Source organism: Myotis davidii, unplaced genomic scaffold, assembly GCF_000327345.1.
Source record: "Myotis davidii unplaced genomic scaffold, ASM32734v1 scaffold38, whole genome shotgun sequence".
NCBI classification, from domain to species: Eukaryota; Metazoa; Chordata; class Mammalia; order Chiroptera; family Vespertilionidae; genus Myotis; species Myotis davidii.
In genome coordinates this window covers 6740177-6760539 of record NW_006291383.1, presented here as the reverse complement: position 1 = coordinate 6760539, position 20363 = coordinate 6740177, and the positions used below count along the sequence as shown (strand labels likewise).

The 20363-nt window shown below is 38.0% G+C and overlaps 1 protein-coding gene across 6 annotated transcripts in view; it reads right to left on the bottom strand.

Moving 5' to 3' along the window:
* NCOA6 (nuclear receptor coactivator 6) overlaps nucleotides 1-20363 on the bottom strand; it is a 91592-nt gene that overhangs the window by 52244 nt on the left and 18985 nt on the right. For all 6 annotated transcript variants that reach the window (XM_015564484.1, XM_006764576.2, XM_006764577.2 and 3 more), the window contains exons 2-4: nucleotides 17040-17143; nucleotides 11380-11661; nucleotides 6743-6898 (exon numbers count right to left, since the gene is read on the bottom strand). In XM_015564484.1, coding sequence (XP_015419970.1) covers nucleotides 6743-6898; nucleotides 11380-11614 — 391 coding nt within the window. In that variant the 5' untranslated portion in view covers nucleotides 11615-11661; nucleotides 17040-17143. The remainder of the gene's footprint in view (nucleotides 1-6742; nucleotides 6899-11379; nucleotides 11662-17039; nucleotides 17144-20363) is intronic.

Sequence of the window (20363 nt, the reverse complement as noted above, 5' to 3'; positions counted from 1 at the left end):
GGGCCCAAAGCAATCTACAGATTCAATGCAATCCCCATTAAAATATCAACGGCATATTTCAAAGATCTAGGCCAAACTCCAAAAATTCATCTGAAATAAAAAAAGACCCCGAATAGCCACAGCAATCTTGAGAAAGAAGAACAAAGTTGGAGGGATCTCAATACCAGATATCAAACTATATTACCAAGCCATGATTCTCAAAACTGCCTGGTACTGACACAAGAACAGATATATAGACCAATGGAACAGAACAGAGAACCCAGAAATCAACCCAAGCCATTAAGCTCAATTAATATTTGACAAAGGAGGCAAGAGCATACAATGGAGGCAAGACAGTCTCTTCAATAAATGGCGCTGAGAAATTTGGTCAGATAATGCAAAAAAATGAAACTAGATCACCAATTTACACCATACACAAAAACAAACTCAAAATGGCTAAAGGGCTTAAATGTAAGATGGGAAACCATAAAAATCCTACAAGACTCCATAGGCAGCAAAATAGCAGACATGTGTCGTAGCAATATATTTACAGACACAGCTCCTAGGACAATGGAGACTAAGGAGAAAATAAACAAATGGGACTACATCAAAATAAAAAGCTTCTGCACAGCAAAAGAAACCATCAACAAAACAACAAGAAAGCCCACTGCATGGGAGAACATATTTGCCAATGATATTTCAGATAAGGGTTTAATCTCCAAAATTTACAGAGAACTTATACAACTTAACAAAAGGAAAATAGATGATCCAATCAAAAAATAGGCAAAGGATCTAAATAGACACTTTTCGAAAGAGGCCATACAGAAGGCGCAGAGACATATGAAAAGATGCTCAAAGTCACTAATCATCCGAGAGATGCAAAGCAAAACAATGAGATACCAACTCACACCTGTCAGACTGGCTATTATCAACAAATCAACAAACTACAAGTGCTGGATACGGAGAAAAAGGAACCCTCGTGCATTGCTAGTGGGAATGCAGACGGGTGCAGCCAGTATGGAGTTTCCTCAAAAAGTTAAAAATGGAACTCCCATTTGACCCAGTGATCCCACTTCTAGGAATATATCCCAAGAAACCAGAAGCACCAATCAGAAAGGATATATGCACCCCTATGTTCATAGCAGCGCAATTCACCGTAGCTAAGACCTGGTAACAGCCTAAGTGCCCACCAGCAGATGAGTAGATTAAAAAACGGTGGTACATCTACACAATGGAATACTATGCCACTATAAAAAAGAAGGAACTTTTACCATTTGCAACAGCATGGATGGAACTGGAGAGCATTATGCTAAGCGAAATAAGCCAGTCAATGAAAGAAAAATACCACATGATCTCACTCATATGTGGGATATAATGATCAACATAATTTGACGAACAAGAATAGATCCAGAGACAAATAGGAGGAGCGGGAGGGGAGGTTTAGAGAGCAACCAAAGGACTTGTGTGCATGCATATTAGCATAACCAATGGACACAGACACTGGGGTGGTGGGGGTTTGCCCAGGGTGGGAATGGCTGGGGGGGGGGGGTTCAATTGGGGAAAAAGGAGACATATGTAAAACTTTAGACAATAAAAAAAAAAAAAAAGGAGGAAGCTAATGGAAAGAAAAAAAAGAAAGCTAATGAGAACACAACAGTTTCCTCTGTCTTGTCACTGATGTATGTTAGTTTTCTGTTTTAACCAGGCAGGTTGGTTAGTTACAGGGAACAAACATCCTACCAATAAGAGACCAATCACATACCCAGCCAGTGTGGCTCAGGGGTTGAGCGTCAACCTATGAACCAGAAGGTCATGGTTCGATTCCCAGTCAGGGCACATGCCCAGGTTGTGGGTTCGATCCCCAGTAGGGAGCGTGCAGGAGGCAGTCAATCCATGATTCTCTCTCATAATGGATGTTTCTCTCTCTCCCTCTCCCTTCCTCTCTCTGAAATCAATAAAAATATTAAAGAGAGAGAGAGAGAGAGAGAGACCGACCAATCACCAGGGCTACAAAGATGCTCTTAGTTGCCTTTGGGAGTTAGGAATAAAAGAGAGAAATATAGATCCTGAGGGTTTCCCATAAAGGGAAAGAACTATAATATACCAATCCTGCTAGGACATCCTACACAGAATGAGTACTGTTCTTAAAATGGACATCAGATCATGTCATTTCTCTACTTAAAACTACTCCATTTCTTCTCACTGCTTTAGAAATGCAAGTCAAACTTCTTAATAGGGTCTACAATGCCTCTATCTATCTAGCCCAGTGCTGCTCAACAGAAATATAATATAAGCAACACATGTAATTTAAAAATTGTTAGAGCCAAAACCGGTTTGGCTCAGTGGATGGAGCGTCGGCCTGCGGACTGAAGGGTCCCAGGTTCCATTCCGGGCAAGGGCATGTACCTGGGTTGCGGGCACATCTCCTACTGGAGGCAGCTGATCGATGTTTCTCTCTCATCGATGTTTCTAACTCTCTATCTCTCTCTCTTCCTCTCTGTAAAAAATCAATAAAATATATTAAAAAAATAAATAAATAAAAATTGTTAGAAGCTGCAGTAAAAAGGTAAAAATAAACTGATGAAGTTAACTGCAATATACTTACTTATTAACCCAATACATATAACATATTATTATTTCAATATACAATTAATATAAAAATCATTAATGATACCTTACATTCTTTTTGGGGAGAGCTAAGTCTTCAAAATCTAGTATGAATTTTACACTTAAAGCACATTTCCAGTGCTCAATATCCACATATGGCTTGTGGCTACTATACTGGACTGCCCAGATATGGCTCTTGCCTATGTTTCTAACCTTGAAAACTTACACTATTTTCTCCTTCAATAAAATAAATTCAGCCTTTGTGGCATTTTTTTTTTTTTAGTTTCTTGGATACACAAACCTGCTTTTCATCTCAAGGTCTTCGAGAATGCTGCTCCTGCTGCCTACCTAGGTCTCCTGCACTATTCTCACGTTAAGTCAATGCCTCAATTTGCACGTAATCTTAAGTGTCACAGCCCCAGAAAGGCCTCCTCTAACCATCTTATCCAATGTTATGTCACCTTATCAGAACATCCTGTTATTTCTTCAGAGCACATCCCCTGTAAATACTTATTTACTTGCTTTCTTGCCTGTATCCCCATCACTAAACAAAGGTAACCAATAGTCTGTCCTAGTTCCTTTATGTCTGTTGTCTCAGGATAGTTATTTTACTCGGAAAACTGATAACTTATAAGTCCATCCTAGTTATGCCCTTTATATACACAGAACAGTGCCTGGTACCTGGTAGATACTCATTAGCTATTTACTAAGTATATGATGAAGAGTCATCTTATCATAACCTTATAAAGAATTATAGGCATTTTTCTGTATGATAAATGCATTCCTGGAAAATCTCACGTTCTATAAAATCTCACACTGAAAATAACAGGTTTTAGTAGAAAAACATTGTTGGGGCAAACTCAAAACTCATGCAGCTCTGTAACCAGAGCTTTAATAAAAACAAAAATTGGTAGAGACAACATGCCCCAAAATACTAGAGTGGAAATGCCTGGTGAAAGGTGCTAAGATAATGCAGATGCAGTGGTGCTCCGAGCCAGTGTGACTGCCATTAAGGCAGGCACAGGAGGAAATGAAACGTCACAAGCCGAGAGCCATGGAATGTTGGGGGGTGCACTTCTGGGAAATATACTTGAATGTAAGTTCTCATTTTTAATTTTCTTAAAATAAAGCTGAAAGGACTTCCACCTATGCAGCAGCTGAACTATCCATATCCAGCCCCATATGGATATTTATCCTTCAATTCACACTATTCTAGTTCCCCTGCCCAGGAACAATCCCATATGAATAAACACAATTTCTACATTATACTGCTATTATTCCCCTAACTGCCAACTACATGTAACTACTGCTAAGTTTTATTAAAAACAAAAAACAAAAAACATGTGGAGCCCTAGCTGGTTTGGCTCAGTGGATAGAGTGTCAGCCTGTGGACTGAAGGGTCCCGGGTTTGATTCTGGTCAAGGGCACATGCCTGGGTTGTGGGCTTGACCCCCAGTAGGGGATGTGCAGGAGGTAGCCAATCAATAATTCTCTCTCACCACTGATGTTTCTACCCCTCCCTTCCTCTCTGAAATCAATACAGACATATTAAAACACACACACACACAAGACACCAACATGTGGAGAATACTACTAGCTCCCAAACTTGCCTGTTACAGGTCAGCTATAGCCTATGAGCCAAATCTAGCCTGTTGCCTGTTTATTTAAATAAAGTGTTATTGGAACACAGCCATACTTATTCATTTACACATTGCCTATGGCTGTTTTTGTGCTACAACAGTTGAGTTGTGACAAAGTCAAAAAAAATTATTCTCTGGCCCTTTACAAAAAATATTTGCAGACTTCTGCTTTAAATCACTATGAATTTACAGAAGGGTCACAAAATGCCCTCAAAAAAGATGTCTCCCCAATTCCCTGGCCAAAACTCAAAAAAGGGAAGGTACAAGGAGTGTTCTTCACTGGAGAACAGACTGTTCGGGGAACAACCTGTCCCTCCACCCTTGCAGCAGACACTACGACAGTGGCTACACCTCCCCATACAACTTACAAAGGCATCAACTTACTACCAGTTTCACAAAAGCAACAGCTGCTGCCACCACTTTCACTCCTTCCTGAGTTCTAAGAGAATGTGGAGAGAGAAAGGAGATCTCCAGGGATACACATTACCTAAAAGTTAAAGACCTTCTTTCTGTAATATGTGAATTTAATAATATCTAGAAATGTTATCTATTTTGCCTCTTTGCTGGTACTTACGTTTTAATTTATGGCTATAACAAAAAGGGGAGCCAGCTTCTTACCCTTTTAAGAACTTGTAGGAAGTAGGTCTGATTAAAAGAAATTGGTGTTTCCTTTCTCCAGTGGAAAACACTACCAAAAAGGCCCTTTTAACTCGGGTAAATAGGTAACAGAGACCACAAAACATTTGGGGTTTTCACTTATGTGTTTCTTATAAAGAGTACGTGTGCTTATGTGCTTATAAACAGTAAATATAGTGTTATTATATCCAATACTTGTTTCACTTCCACTCTTCCTAAAAATTCACTATATCCTATAGATTGCTGTGAATTGATTTTACTTTCCTGAATCCTTTTAGACAACCCAACATTTTTCAAAATAAACTAGTTATTGTTTAAGCCACTATTCCCTCATTTATCAAATGATGTTGAATCCAATTTTTCTTTCTTTTAAAATGTTTTTATTGATGTTTGGAGAGAGAAAGGGAGAGGGAAGGAGACATCGATGTGAGAAACAATTGACCAGCTGCCTCCTGCACACCCCCTACTGGGGATCGAGCCCACAATCCAAGCACAAGCCCTGACCAGGAATCGAATCATGACCTGGTTCATAGATTGACACTCAACCAGTGAGCAACAACGGTTGGGCTCAGCTGCTGAGGTTTTGTGGAGCATTTAGGTTCTAAGCAAGCACAGGGTCAGGAAGGCTTGGCCTGCCAGTGGAAGGTAAGGCTGAAAACGTTGGTTGCCACCTGCCTGCATCACATAAGAGGGAAGGAGATGGTTTTGGTTCACTGGGCACCCAAAGATAGAACCTCCTTTGTGCTCCCCCACACTTGGTACTTACACCTCTCACAGGTTTGTTTGCTTCACCAAGGTCATGAACTCCTTCTGATTTCATAAAAACAAGGACTATATTTTATTTAGCACTGTATTCTGAGTGTTGAAACAAAGTGTTGCCATTATATATGTGTTTCCCTTGCTTTTATTCAACATATATTTACCAAAGAACCTAAAACATGTACAATCAAGCAGAGATCCAACAGTAAGCCAAACAAGACATGCTCCTTATCCTACTTAAGCTTGCAATCTATGGGGGAACAAAACAATCATCAAATGACTGCTCTAATGAAAGTGTGATCTGAGGGGGAAAATACAGGCTTTTGTGAGTATACATAACAAAAAACTATGACTGCGTCCAGGAGTTCACAAAATACATCCTCCAGAAGATGTAAGCTAATACTGGAAGGCTGAGTAGGTGTTTAAGGGAAAATGATAGGGAACAATATTCATATAGAGAAGCCATCAATGCCACGGACCTGTGACAGGAGAAAGAAATGCATATTCAAGGAACCAAAAGCAAGCTGGAAAGGCTGGAACACAGCAAAGAGGAGAGTTGTACAAGATAAGGCTGGATGAAAAAGGTAGAGGTCAGACCATGCAAAGCCTGAGGTCATAATAAAGAGTCTGGTCTTCTGAACAATAGCAAGCCATAGCAGGGATTTAAGTTTAAGCTGTGTGTGTTTATGTAGTATATTTTCATTTTGAAAAGATCACTCTGGCAAAGTATTTGAAAAATGAATACTACTACAAAAGAATTGTTCAGGGTCTCCTAATCTCTGTTAGATAAGTAAAGATATAAAAACTAAGGCTTAGTTGGTAGAAGGAAGCAACTGAAATCAGATATTCTTCAAAAGACAAATCAGTTTCTGGTCAGAATGCCAGTAAAATCAAAGTATGATAGGCCAACAGCCAAAATCAGCCACAGGAACAGAGTCTGAGACTACAGATGCTGAAGCATCAGGACCCAACTAGAGATTCAATTCCTAGTTTTATCCTAAAGTGCTACAATGTGAAGCACAGGTTACATAAGTTACTTGGCATTCTAAAACTGAAGAGAGGATTAAAGCAAAACAGGAAATCATGCTACATTCTGCTGCTGTTATGATTTGGGTGGGTACCTTCAATCTGAACGGAGAGAATCCCCAGATCCCGAAGCTGCTGGTTGTTGCTCTGAGCCAGGATCCGTAGCCGCTCCGCTGCTTCTCGGGGGATGTTGAATGTCACACGCACACTATTCCAGGGCTCCACCTTCTGTACCTTTAGCTTGCTGGATTCTTGGTTGTGAAAGAAAGAGAATAATATTGGCAATCTTTTAGCAACTAGAAGACATGAAACAAACAACAACAAAAAGAAAAAAGAACAGGCAAAGCACTAGCTTGGAGTAGCTAACTAAGAAGCTTAGGCTTTGATGTTAGACTTCAAACCTAATCCCAACTTTGCCACTTAGCACCAGGGTGCCCATGAGCAAGTTATTTGGTCTTTCTGAAAATTACCTTTCTCTTATCTAAAATAATGAAAAAACTACTTAGAGATTGTGAGTGCTAAATGAGATAATATATCCCAAAAATCTAGTACAGGACCTACTACACCATAGCTACTGAATAAATGGAAAGCAGTAAAATAGAGTAAGGAATATGAGAGAAGAGAGAGGTTAAGTTTAAATTAATAGAATAATATCTATTCTGGACTCAGATTAATGTATGTGAACTGAGAAACTGAGAACATTTAAGTATCAAATTTCAAGTGAGAGTCTATAAAAATTCAATTGGCAGACATGTCAACTGTTGAATACGTACAAAGGAATCTGCAGCTTATTTAAAGAAACAGCACTATAAAAGACACTAGTAAATTTACTTATAAAAAGGTTAAGCAAAAAAAGGAAAAAAAGAAAAAAGGTTAAGCAATTTTACCTCTTCAAATGAAATATTTGAAATTTTAATGCTCATATTTAAATATTCACTGAGCATCCCTGTGGAAGATAATTATAGAGACAGAGAGCGAACATATCTTATAATGTCCTATAAATGTTTCAGTTTAAAGAGGGCTTAAGTCTTGATTCTTTATGTCTTTGATTTTTAAATCTTTACCTACTTTAAACAAGAGTACAATTTCCACTGAAGCACATGAAACTGAAGGGGAAAACAACGTAATTTTTAAAAATAAATATTTTATTGATTTTTACAGAGAGGAAGGGAGAGGGATAGAGAGTTAGAAACATCAATGAGAGAGAAACACTGATAAGAGAGAAACATCAATCAGTTGCCTCCTGCACACCCACTACTGGGGATGTGCCCGCAACCAAGGTACATGCCCTTGACTGGAATTGAACCTGTGACCCTTCAGTCCGCAGGCCGGCGCTTTCTCCACTGAGCCAAACTGGTCAGGGCAAATAACATAATTTGACAACCAAGCTTCAGTAAGGATATGAAAACATTACATTTCAGCAAGTCTGAAAAATCAATGCAAACTTCAGCACATGTTTTTAAAAAAAGATATAAAAATTAACTAATTGAGGATGTAATATTGTTTGTAATTATATTTTACAGATGGAAAAACAAATCCCAGGACCAGGTAGCAGACTAAAAACCTTTTCTTTTTCAACAATGCCAGACAAAATAATTTTCCCTTTTGTTAAAACTCAGCTAAGTTAAATCTTTTGTATCCTCTATTCAGTTATATATTTTAATATTAAGAAAATGATCATGCTCTAGCTGGTTTGGCTCAGTGGATGGAGCGTCGACCTGCAGACCAAAGGATCCCAGGGTCAATTCCAGTCAAGGGCATGTACCTTGGTTGCAGGCTTCTCCCAGGCCTGGGCCCTGGTCAGGACTCATGCAGGAGGCAACCAATCGATGTGTTTCTCTCACATCAATGTTTCTCTCTCTCTTTTCCTCTCTCTCCCACTCTCCCTACAAAAAAATCAATGGACAAAAATATCCTCTGGTGAGGACTAAAAAAAAAAAAAAAAGGAAAATGGACCTGTGGGCATATCTGTTCTCAAAATAAGAAATATCCACGGATAGGGGAAAGTGCCTACATGTTGCCTAAAGCCCCTGCCAACTCCAAAACCATTATATACTGACAGTTAACTTACCCAGACATGAAATTCACTTGTTCTAATGTGGAAAAAAGAGATCACCTGCTAAGAGCAGTGAGATAATACAATCACAGAAATTTAGAAAGAGCCCTAACCAGTTTGGCTCCGTGGATAGAGTGTCAGCCTGCAGACTGAAAGGTCCCAGGTTTGATTCCGGCCAAGGGCATGCACCTTGGTTGCGGGCACATCCCCAGTAGGAGGTGTACAGGAGGCAGCTGATCGATGTTTCTCTCTCATCGATGTTTCTAACTCTCTATCTCTCTCCCTTCCTCTCTGTGAAAAATCAATAAAATATATTTTAAAAAAAAGAAATTCAGAAAGAATTAGGCAATATTTAGTTCAAGTCTATATTACAGACAAGAAAATTGAAGCCCAAAAAGGCTAAGTGATTGGCCTAGGATCCTGTGGCTACCTGGCAGCATCAGAGATGACATTAAAATCCTGCTCTGATTCTCAGGTCAATTTCCTTCCAAGACACTTATGCCTCCGAAGAGCAAAAGGCAGGAAGCTTGGGATCCTGTTTCCACAGAGTACAGGTGCTACAGGGCTTCTTCCTAATCTGAAGAGTACTGGAATCTTGTATGTGGTCTAGACAAACATCAAATAGGCTATGACATTATCTACTTGTGATTTGGTTTAAAAAAATCCTTGTCTATATGTAGCTACATTTTATCAAAAGTTTTTAAAAGTTCCATCATATTTGAGAAGATACGACTTAAAACATATTTTTGAACTAAAAATGGAACTCCCATTTGATCCCGTTATCCCACTTCTAGGAATATATCCCAAGAAACCAGAAACACCAATCAGAAAGGATATATGCACCCCTATGTTCATAGCAGCGCAATTTACCATAATTAAGATCTGGAAACAGCCTAAGTGCCCATCAGTAGATGAATGGATTAGAAAACTGTGGTACATCTACACGATGGAATACTATGCCACTATAAAAAAGAAGGAACTTTTACCATTTGCAACAGCATGGATGGAACTGGAGAGCATTATGCTAAGTGAAATAAGCCAGTCAATGAAAGAAAAATACCACATGATCTCATTCATTTATGGATAATAAAGACCATTATAAACTGATGAACAAAAATAGATACAGAGGCAGAGCAGCCTCAAACAGACTGTCAAACTACAGTGGAAAGGCCGGGAAGGGTTGGGGGGCAAGAAAGGGGGAGGGTAAGAGACCAACCGAAAGACTTGTATGCATGCATATAAGCATAACCAATGGACATAAGACACTGGGGGGTAGGGGAGGCCAGGGGATTGTCAAGGGCGGGGGAAAAAAAAGGAGACATATGTAATACTCTTTGTAACACTTTAAGCAATACAATAATAAAAAACAAACAAACATATTTTTGCACCAAGTATATAATCTAATAACTGTATAGGTAAGGGTTTGGTCAGGGTTTTTTTTATTTAAAAGCAATGAAAAAATTGAGTCAGCAATTTAAAAATAAGGGGGAAAATGTGGGTAATTAAGAGCAATGAGCAAGTTCAGGCCTAGGTGGGCCCTTATAAAATGATATATGACTGTGATTATGGTGACAATGACAGTGATAACTGCAACTTTAACACATAAAAATCTCTAATACTGTGCTAAATAGTACATTAACTACAAAGAAATCTTATACAACACACTAAAAAAGTACTTGGGGAAAAAACCACACAGCAGCTTCCCTCCTGACATCAAATCTCAAAAGAAAAAAAAAAACCCATGCCTAAAAAAATCTAATGAGCGCTTGATCAGATCAAGATTTGTGATAGAAAGATAAAACCTAGGCTTTGCACTATGTCTGAAGGAATTACATAACTGTCCAAACAGGAAAGATGGAGAACATCTAAACTAAGATTCAAAAACACAATGGGGGGTGGGGGGGTCAACCGGGGAAAAAGGAGACATATGTAATACTTTAAACAATAAATAAATAAATAAATAAAGTGCCAAACTGCCCCAAAACAAAAACACAAATGGCCACAAGACCGAGACAGGTAATCTAAATGTGTGAAGAGATCAGATGGAAATTGTGATGAGGTGAGGGGCTGCCTTTGGTGCTATTCAGCATCATCTGGGGCAGAGAAAGAGTGCAAAGCTATCAGATCTTTCCATTTTTACAGACAAATCCAAACTATTATGTAAAATATTTAAAATTTTAAAGTATTGGCAATGAAATTCAAACATTAAAAAATTTAAAAAAAAATGAAAGTGGGCCATAAGATGCGGCTTATGGTTGGATTCAGTAGGCTGATGGTTAATATCCTCTGATCTAAAGTTTAAGAAAACAAATTTCAAGCATACTTTAAGTAGAACCATGGAGTAAAAGACTTAAAGATCTAGTATAAACTCTTCATTTTATACATAAGGAAACTGAAGGCCAGTTAGAAACAATAAATATATTTGGGTTTTGAGACTTACTCCTATCCACTAGAGCAGGTTATTTACGTATTGCTATGTTAAGTTCAGTTTCTCCATGAACTTAAAAGAAACACAATAGCATTTCTTTATAAAAAAAGGGAAAAAAGTCCTAAAATTCCAACTTTACAATTAAAATGAGTCTTTCAAACCAGTACAGCAAAATTTTACATTGTAAAACTCAAGATAGTCACAGAAGGGCAAATACTTAGAAGGCAAAAGTAATTAAAGCAAATTACCCATGTGTAACAAATTGGGCACATTCTCCAATATTGTGTCCAATTTCCATTTGAAGTCTTTATCATCTATATTTCCTTTGAAGGCCACAAAGATTGTGGAATCCTCCAAAATACTATCACTTTTTGTGTCATCATCTTCTAGTCCAGAGTCAAAATCCATCTCTGAGTCTTCCATTGTTGATGAACACAAGGAAGTATAGATGTCTTCTAAGTTTGGAAGGTCATCCAAAACCATGGTGAATATTATTCCAGAAGCAAGTGCCAAGTGGACAAAAAGAAAACCTTTGAAAAGAGAATAGAAAAAAAGCATGGCAATGCATAATTATATAATCAACAATGTAGAATCCATAGTTCTTTTTATTTTGTATTTATGTCCATTATGTTATACTAGAGGCCTGGAGCACAAAATCTGTGCGGGGGAGGGGGGACGGGGAGGGGCCCTCAGCCCAGCCTGCGCCCTCTTGCAGTCTGGGACCCTTCGGGGGATGTCCACCTGCTGGGTTAGGCCCGCTCCCCAGGGGATCAGACCTAAGCTGGCAGTCAGACATCCCCCTGGCAGCCTGGGAGCTCTCAGAGGATGTCCGACTGACTGACGGCTTAGGCCAGTCAGACATCCTTAGCGCTGCTGAGGAGGCGGGAGAGCCCCCCTCCACCGCCGCTGTGTTTGCAGTCATCAGCCCAGCTTGTGGCTGAGCGGAGCTCCCCCTGTGGGAGCACACTGACCACCAGAGGGCAGCTCCTGCATTGAGCATCTGCCCCCTGGTGGTCAGTGCACGTCATAGCAACTGGTCGTTCCAGGTCATTCTGCCATTAGGGGCACTTTGCATATTACCTTTTTATTATATAGGATGCTACCTCTTTGTAAGTCTGGAGTATGGGGAGGAGAGAACAAGAGATCATAAAAAAATAAAACAACCCTACCTGGTTTGACTCAGTGGATAGAGCGTCGGCCTGTGGATCGGAAGGCCCAGGGTTCAATTTTGGTCAAGGGCACACGCGGGCTGGATCCCCAGTGGGGGGCGTGTAGGAGGCAGCTGATCAATGATTCTCATCATTGATGTTTCTAACTCTCCCTCTCCTTTCCTCTCTGAAGTCAATAAAAGTATTTTTAAAAATAAATAAGAAAATAAAACAAGTATTTTTTGAGAATTTATATAAACTTTTGGGTGATCCCACAACACAAGGTGCTCCCCAAGACTTGCCTTACTCCTGTCCTGACAAGTTTCCAAGAAGCCAGTTTCTAAAGCCCTCCTCTTTAGCTCAGTGGATAGAGCGTTGGCCTGTGAACCAAAGGGTCCCAGGTTCGATTCTCCATCAAGGGCACATACCTTGGTTGCAGGCTCCTCCCCATACCGGTCCCTAATTGGGGCACATGCAGGAGGCAACTGATAACCAATCGATGTGTTTCTCTCACATCAATACTTCTCTCTGTCTTTCCCTCTCTTTTCCACTCTCTCTAAAAATCAATGGAAAAATATCCTTAGGTGAGGATTAAAAAAACACCAAATTCTTATATAAACTATAATTACAACTATGTTTTCTTTTTTAAGATAGATAAGAAAAAAGGACTGAAAATCAATACACTAAAACGCAAACAATAATTGTGCTAGGCTAAATATTACAGCTAAATATGCTATAATATGGTTATATTACTTGAATAAATGGAGAAATGTATTAACCTTTGTTCTTTGAAATAATCAATAAGCTTCAAGAGAAAATGCTTTTCAAAAATGAATCTAAGCAATCTTATGGGGGAGGAGGGGAAGTCCTATGTTATAAGTAAATATGGGGGGAAATTTTGACACTTGATCAAAGCATCTTATAGTCTGGTATTATAATTATCAATAAGGAACAGTGAGATTGAGTGCTTAAGAAACAACAGCATTCAGAAAATCCTTTAGAAATACCACTGCCCTGCCCTAACCGGTTTGGCTTAGTGGATGGAGCGTTGGCCTGCGGACTGAAGGGCATGTACCTTGGTTGCGGGCACATCCCCAGTAGGGGGTGTGCAGGAGGCAGCTGATCGATGTTTCTCTCTCATCAATGTTTCTAACTCTCTATTCCTCTCCCTTCCTCTCTAAAAAAATCAATAAAATATATATTTTTTTAAAAAGGAAATACCACTGCCCTTAGTCAACTGCCATCTGCATTTTACAGAGTTTAAAGGACTTTACTAGTAAAAGTAAATAAACAAAGCTTAAAAAGATTTTTTAGGGCTTAAAAGTTGCTGCTCAGCAAGAAAAAGTGATTGCTTAAACTGCATGAAAAATGGTAGCTATTTAGCAGCTGTTCCAAAGTTGAAACAACTGTATGAAGAGAATTTAAAATTGAAGAAACGTCTTCCAAAAGAACCTTTAATTGGGAAGAAGGAAACCAACTGAAAAACCTGGACTTTGACAGTCTTCTAAGGAGGCCATTGGTCATGGTATAAGGCTGTGTATCAAGATTTGAAAAGCTCTCTACTAGCAGATACACAAGTCAGCTAATTTAAATTCAGGAATTACCAGTTTAACAACACCTATGGGTACTACACAAGTGCTTAGAAAACAAGAAACTGAAAGGCAGGCTATGAAAAAAATGGTTGACCTTCTTTCCAGAAAACTTTTTAAAGTAACTTCTTTTAGATAACTTCATTGAGAAGATTCCACTTAAAATCTATTAATAAGGATTTCATATCAAAAGTGACTAATCTTTGAGTTTGAAATGCAGTTCAACAACCAACTCTTACAGAGAGAAAGCAGACTATAGCTATCTCAAGAGACACATTTGGTCACTTATGGTCATCTATCAAAAGATAATATGTGCTATTTCTCTGGGTTTGCTAAGATTAAATAGCAGTTATCTTGCTCACCCACATAATAAATTTCTAGGTTACTTATTGATTTTCAATTCTTACTGGAGTTCTTTTGAATTTTTATGAGGAATCTAAGAAAAAAATGTGATATTCAGGAGAAATTTTAAAAGTAAGCATATTATTTATGCTACATTTCCGAGGTAATAAAATAGATTTGTAAATGAAATCATTTCAGGGTACCTAAATAGCTCCAGTTGATGAAGGAAAGCTCTTTATTATAGAAGAATGCCAATTTAAATGTGAAAATATATATATATCATTTTAAGAATATAATTTTGAAATTCCTAATAAAATAATTCAGGCAAGGATCATTAATAAAGATAAAATTTTATGTGAAAAACAGACACACAACTGGATAGCACATGCTTCAAAGTATCATCCCAGATTTGTTGCTTGTTAATGGGAAAAATAACTTTACAATGGAAGAACTGTCACTACCTGAACACAATGTTTAACCTTAGCATCATTAGCACAGAAACAACCAGAAACTATATACAGTATGAAATGCACAGCATTACCTATGAAACAGTCTTGCCAAAAATGTTTAACCTGAATCTAGCAAGTGTTTTAAAAAATATATTTTTATTGATTTCAGAAAGCAAGGGAGAGAGAAAGACAGAAACATCAATGATGAGAGAGAATCATTGATTGGCTGCCTCCTGCACACCCCATGCTGGGGATTGAGCTGGCAGCCCGGGCATGTGCCCTTGACTGAAATTGAACCCAGGACTCTTTAGTCCGCAGGCTGACCTAACCTAGCAAGTTTTTAACAGGAGACAAAGGAACAATTTAACACCATAAAAAAATAATTAGACAAATCTAGAATATAAGATTTCTGTAGCATAATTAGCTTGCCCTCTTAGTAAAAGGTAGATAAAACTATTCTACATTAAAAGAGATTTAAAAGACTTAAACATCAAATGGAGTGTATGGTCCTTTATTGAATCTTGGTTTGAAAAAAAGATGTAAAGCATGTAATTAGGAAATTATTACTAATTTTGCTAGGTGTGATAATAATGTTGCTGTGGTCACACAGGACAATGTTCTTATCATTTCTTAAGAGATGCATACTGAAACATTTAGGGGTGAAATGTCATGCTATCTGTAATTTACTTTAAAATACATTAAGCAAATATGGCAAAACAAAATGTTAATATTGGTTAACAATAGGTCATGAGTATATAGGTATTTATAGCATAATTTTATATATGATTAAAATTTAATTTTATGATTAAAATTGCTCATAATAAAAAGTTTCTTAAAAAAACATATTTATATCATCCTATATAATAAAAGGCTACTATGTAAACTATCCCCTCAACTGGGAGTTTGACCAGGAGGCGGGGCTGGCCGGCCAACTGCCTGTGGCCCCTCACCCTGGCAGGCCTGGTCTGATTGCTCGATTGGGGTGGGCCAGCCGAACCCCACCCATGCACGAATTCGTGCACTGGGTCTCTAGTATCCTATCTAATAAAAAGGAAATATGCTAATTGACCCTCACGCTGTCGCAAAGATGGCGGTGCCTACAGCCAATAAGGAGGGAATATGCTAATTGACTGCCATACCCTCAAAGATGGCGATACCCACAGCCACAAGATGGCCAGCAGGGGAGGGCAATTGGGGGCGACCGGGCCGGCAGGGGAGGGCAGTTGGGAGCAATCAGGCCGGCAGGGGAGTGGTTAGGAGGGGATCAGGCTGGCAGGCAGAAGTGGTTAGGGACAATCAGGCAGGCAGGCGAGCGGTTGGGAGCAGCAGTCCCGGATTGTGAGAGGGATGTCCCTGTGGGATCAGGCCTAAACCGGCAGTCAGACATCCCCCAAGGGGTCCCAGATTGGAGAGGGTGCAGGCTGGGCTGAGGGACATCCCCATCCCCAATGCACAAATTTCATGCATCAGGCCTCTAGTTATATTTAGCTATCTACACCAGTCCTTTCTCTTCAGAATTTTTACCTGGTACAAGTAGCTGAATAATCGGTAAAATATTGTCACAGGCTATTCAAATTATTTGACTTGGCTGCCATTTGAGACACTATTATCCACATCAGATTATCTCAAACTCACATACCTATTGGAGTCAGGCAGGTAAAATAAATAAGAGAAGAACAGTGGCTATTAAATGCATTTGCACATACTGTATGAATGGTTTGAGCAATGGGAAACTTGAATACCCATCTATGATGAGCACCTACAACTTTGCTCCAGCTTATTATTTTCCTTTGGAGTGATGGGAAGAATTGTAAAGGCCCAGAAATAATAGATATTTTGAATTTTAAGGAAAGACAAAAATCCATATATTTAGTGAAATCTCCAGATTTTCAGAGATTTACATTTTTGAAAATATTCTATGGGCCAAGTGAAACACACTCCAGCTGCATATGGCCCACAAGCCATCAGTTTTCAATTTCTAATTAAGTCTGACAATCCAGGTATGACTCACGTGATTGACTAGTACAGCACTAGGCCTGAGTGAACTAGGTGGGTTTGGTGTATTGCTGGAGGAAACCACATATTTAAAATGCATTTAAGTGTTATGATGTACCTCTTGGGAGGTCTGTGGACTCCTCAAGAAAAAAGAGATTAAGCAATCTCTTAATCCCAGAAGAACAGATGGTTCAAACTTAGTGAATTTTGGTTTCTTTAGATATGCTGAAGTCTCCCATATCTGGTTGAAAGACTATCTTAACCTTTGACAAAACATTAGATGGTGAAGGAAACAGTTTTTCACTTGCTATGTAATGGTACAGCCATTCCATTGCTTGGAATTAAGCCGAGCCATATCCACTCTCTTACATAAGGTTTCACTCACCAAAATATCTTTTTTAATTTTTATCATTTATCCAGGTCATCCTCTACATCCAAACAAGCTGGCATTTTTAGGGACTATATTTCAAGGTAGTCCAAATAAAAATTCTAAAAGAAAAAAGGAAAAAGACAGTTACAATATTATATAGAAATTACACAGGTAACCTATTTTTGCAACAGAAGTTAATGTAAATATCACAAGTTATCAAGTCAACTTAGATATCTCCAAACAATGTTAAAATAGGGTTTTCTTTAAACATATTTTTTTCTGAGATCTAAACCATTCATCAACAAGCATTCAGAGTACAGAAGCAAACTAAGGGACATATACCAGTTTCACTTAATAATAATCATGAAACTGGGACCCTAAGCATTAGAATCCTTCCTATACCTTCATTTTTCAATCTGTTAAATTAAAATAAATTAACATCATGCTGCACTGTTTGCAGATACTTGGTGCCAAAACCAAAATATTCTGTATACACACTAAATAAAAGACATACCTGTTCTAGTCCTGGCCAGTGTGCTGAATGGTTAGAGCATAAGCCCTGAGCACCAAAGGATCACAGGTTCGATTCTTGGTCAAGGGCACATGCCTGGGTTACAGGTTCAATCCCTGCCCCAGTGGGGGTGCATGCAGGAAGCAATCAATTGATGTGTCTCACTAACATTGATATTTCTCTTTTCCTCCCTCCCTCCCTCCCTTCCACTCTCTCCGGAAAAAAAAAAAAAATCAATGGGAAAAATATCCTTGGGTGAGGATTAACAAAAAACAAAACAAAACACACACAAAAACCAGCCCCTCCTCCTGGCACTCCAGGTTATGGAAGTGAATCAAATTAAAAAACAAACAAACAAACAAAAAACAATGCACTTCTAATAGGATTTCAAAATTCATTTTTAAGCTTCATAAAGTATATGGGTAGTTTTTTCTGACTTTATAATATCTATAATATCTATATGTTTTACTCTTCATTAAATTTTCAGTTTAAGTTCTAAAGTATTCTTTATTATACACACAGAAATTATGTATAAAAAGTGCATAATTTTTTTCTGGCATGCCTCAGAAAAAATTTCCTGCTTAATAAAACAATATCTATTTACAATATCTTTAACTTTGCTATTATGGTTTTACATTACTGCCAAATACTGATTTTATAATTTCAAAATTTTAGATGAATATATATACTGTGTATTAATAAATTATTAGAGAAAAAACGACCCCTTAATTATTTTTTAATTCAAGAAAACGCCATTTTTAAGTCTTCATGGAACATTAATAAACATTAAGCTTCAAGAAAGCCATAAAGAAAATTTCAATAAATCCAAAGAGTATCAATAGGATAAAACTGAAGACCAGCACTAAAATTATGTATTTAAAATGAAATAAAAAACAAAGTCCTTTCTACCTTAAAATAATAACAAAACCTTAACTTGGGTTAAAAAAATAAATGAAAATTGCAAAATTTCTAGAAAACAATAAGGAAAATATTACATATTAGAACCTAAAGAATACAATCAAATCAGCAAAGAAGACTATTCAGTCACAAATACCTTTATCAAAATAAAATGAAAAATAAATTAATTAAATATCCATTCAAAAAGTTAGGGGGAAAACTAATAATGTAAACTGAAAGAAAGCAAAATAAAGGAATTAAGACAGGTGAAAGCAGAAATTAATGAGAAAGTAGAAAAACATTAGCAGAACTAATAAATTAATCTAAAAATTGGTACATTGAGGAAAAAATCAGTAACACAGTTAAACCACTAATTAATCTAGTGAGTGGGGAGAAAACCCTATTATATAAAATAAGAAATAAGAGCCCTAGCCAGTTTGGCTCAGTAGATAGAGCGCCAGCCTGCAGAATGAAGGGTCCCAGGTTCGATTCCGGCCAAAGGCACATGCCCGGGTTGCAGGCTTGATCCCTTTGTGGGGTGTGCAGGAGGCAGCCGATCAATGATTCTCTCTCATCACTGATCTTTCTATCTCTCCCTCTCCCTTCCTCTGTGACATCAATAAAAATACATTAAAAAAAATAAGAGAGCCACAGACACACAGAAAATTAAAAAGACCAAAGAGACTATTTTACTCAGGCTTCTGTTCACATCTGTCTATGCCAACAATTTTCAATGGGTGTGCCACAAGAATTTTTAAAACATGCAAAACCTTCGTCAGGGGCAATGACTTCTTTTCCCTTAGATCAGTGGTTCTCAACCTTCCTAATGCCGCGACCCTTTAATACAGTTCCTCATGTTGTGGTGACCCTCAACTATAAAATTATTTCCGTTGCTACTTCATAACTGTAATTTTGCTGCTGTTATGAATTGTAATGTAAATATCTGATATGCAGGATGTATTTTCATTGAACATAATTAAAGCATAGTGATTAACCACAAAAACAATATGTAATTATATATGTGTTTTCCAATGGTCTTAGGTGACACCCGTAAGAGGGTCGTTCGACCCCCAAAGGGTCGCGAACCACAGGTTGAGAACCACTGCCTTAGATTATCAAATAAAAAAAGTGACAACAGCCAACACAACAACAGCTGTCTGGTGTAAATGAATAAAAAATTATACATATGCTTTTTGTCAGATCGGCAAAAAAATAATTTTTGGTGTGCTGCAGAATTTTAGTAATTAGTGTGCCATGAGATGAAAAGGTTGAAAATTGCTGGCTTATGTAAATATGATGATGCCCCCAAAAGTGCCATGCACAGAATTAATGGAAACACTATTAACCTAGTAGAGAACAGAGTAAGTCTAATGATTTGAAACTGTTTCACGGTATACAAAAAGAAAGAAAACTTTCCAATTTTCTTATGAAGCAAATATAGAATGAGCATAAAAGCTGAAACAAACTTCAGGCAGAAAGCTACAGGTCAATCTCTCCTATACTGCTCACTCTCTCTCACACTGAGGCAAGATTTCTAAGTCAAATTTTAAATAGAATACAAGAGGAGTCAGACAGTCTCTTCAATAAATGGTGTTGGGAAAATTGGACAGATACATACAAAAAAATTAAACTAGAGCACCAACTTACACCATACACAAAAATAAACTCAAAATGGGTAAAGGACTTAAACATAAGACGGGAAACCATAAAAATTTTAGAGAAATCCACAGGCAGCAAAATCTCAGACATATGCCAAAGCAATATCCTCACCGATTCAGCTCCTAGGGCATTGGAAACTAAAGAGAAAATACACAAAAGGGACTACATCAAAGTAAAAAGCTTCTGCACAGCAAAAGAAACCATCAACAAAACAACGAGAAAACCCACTGTGTGGGAAAACATATTTGCCAATGTCATATCTGATAAGGGCC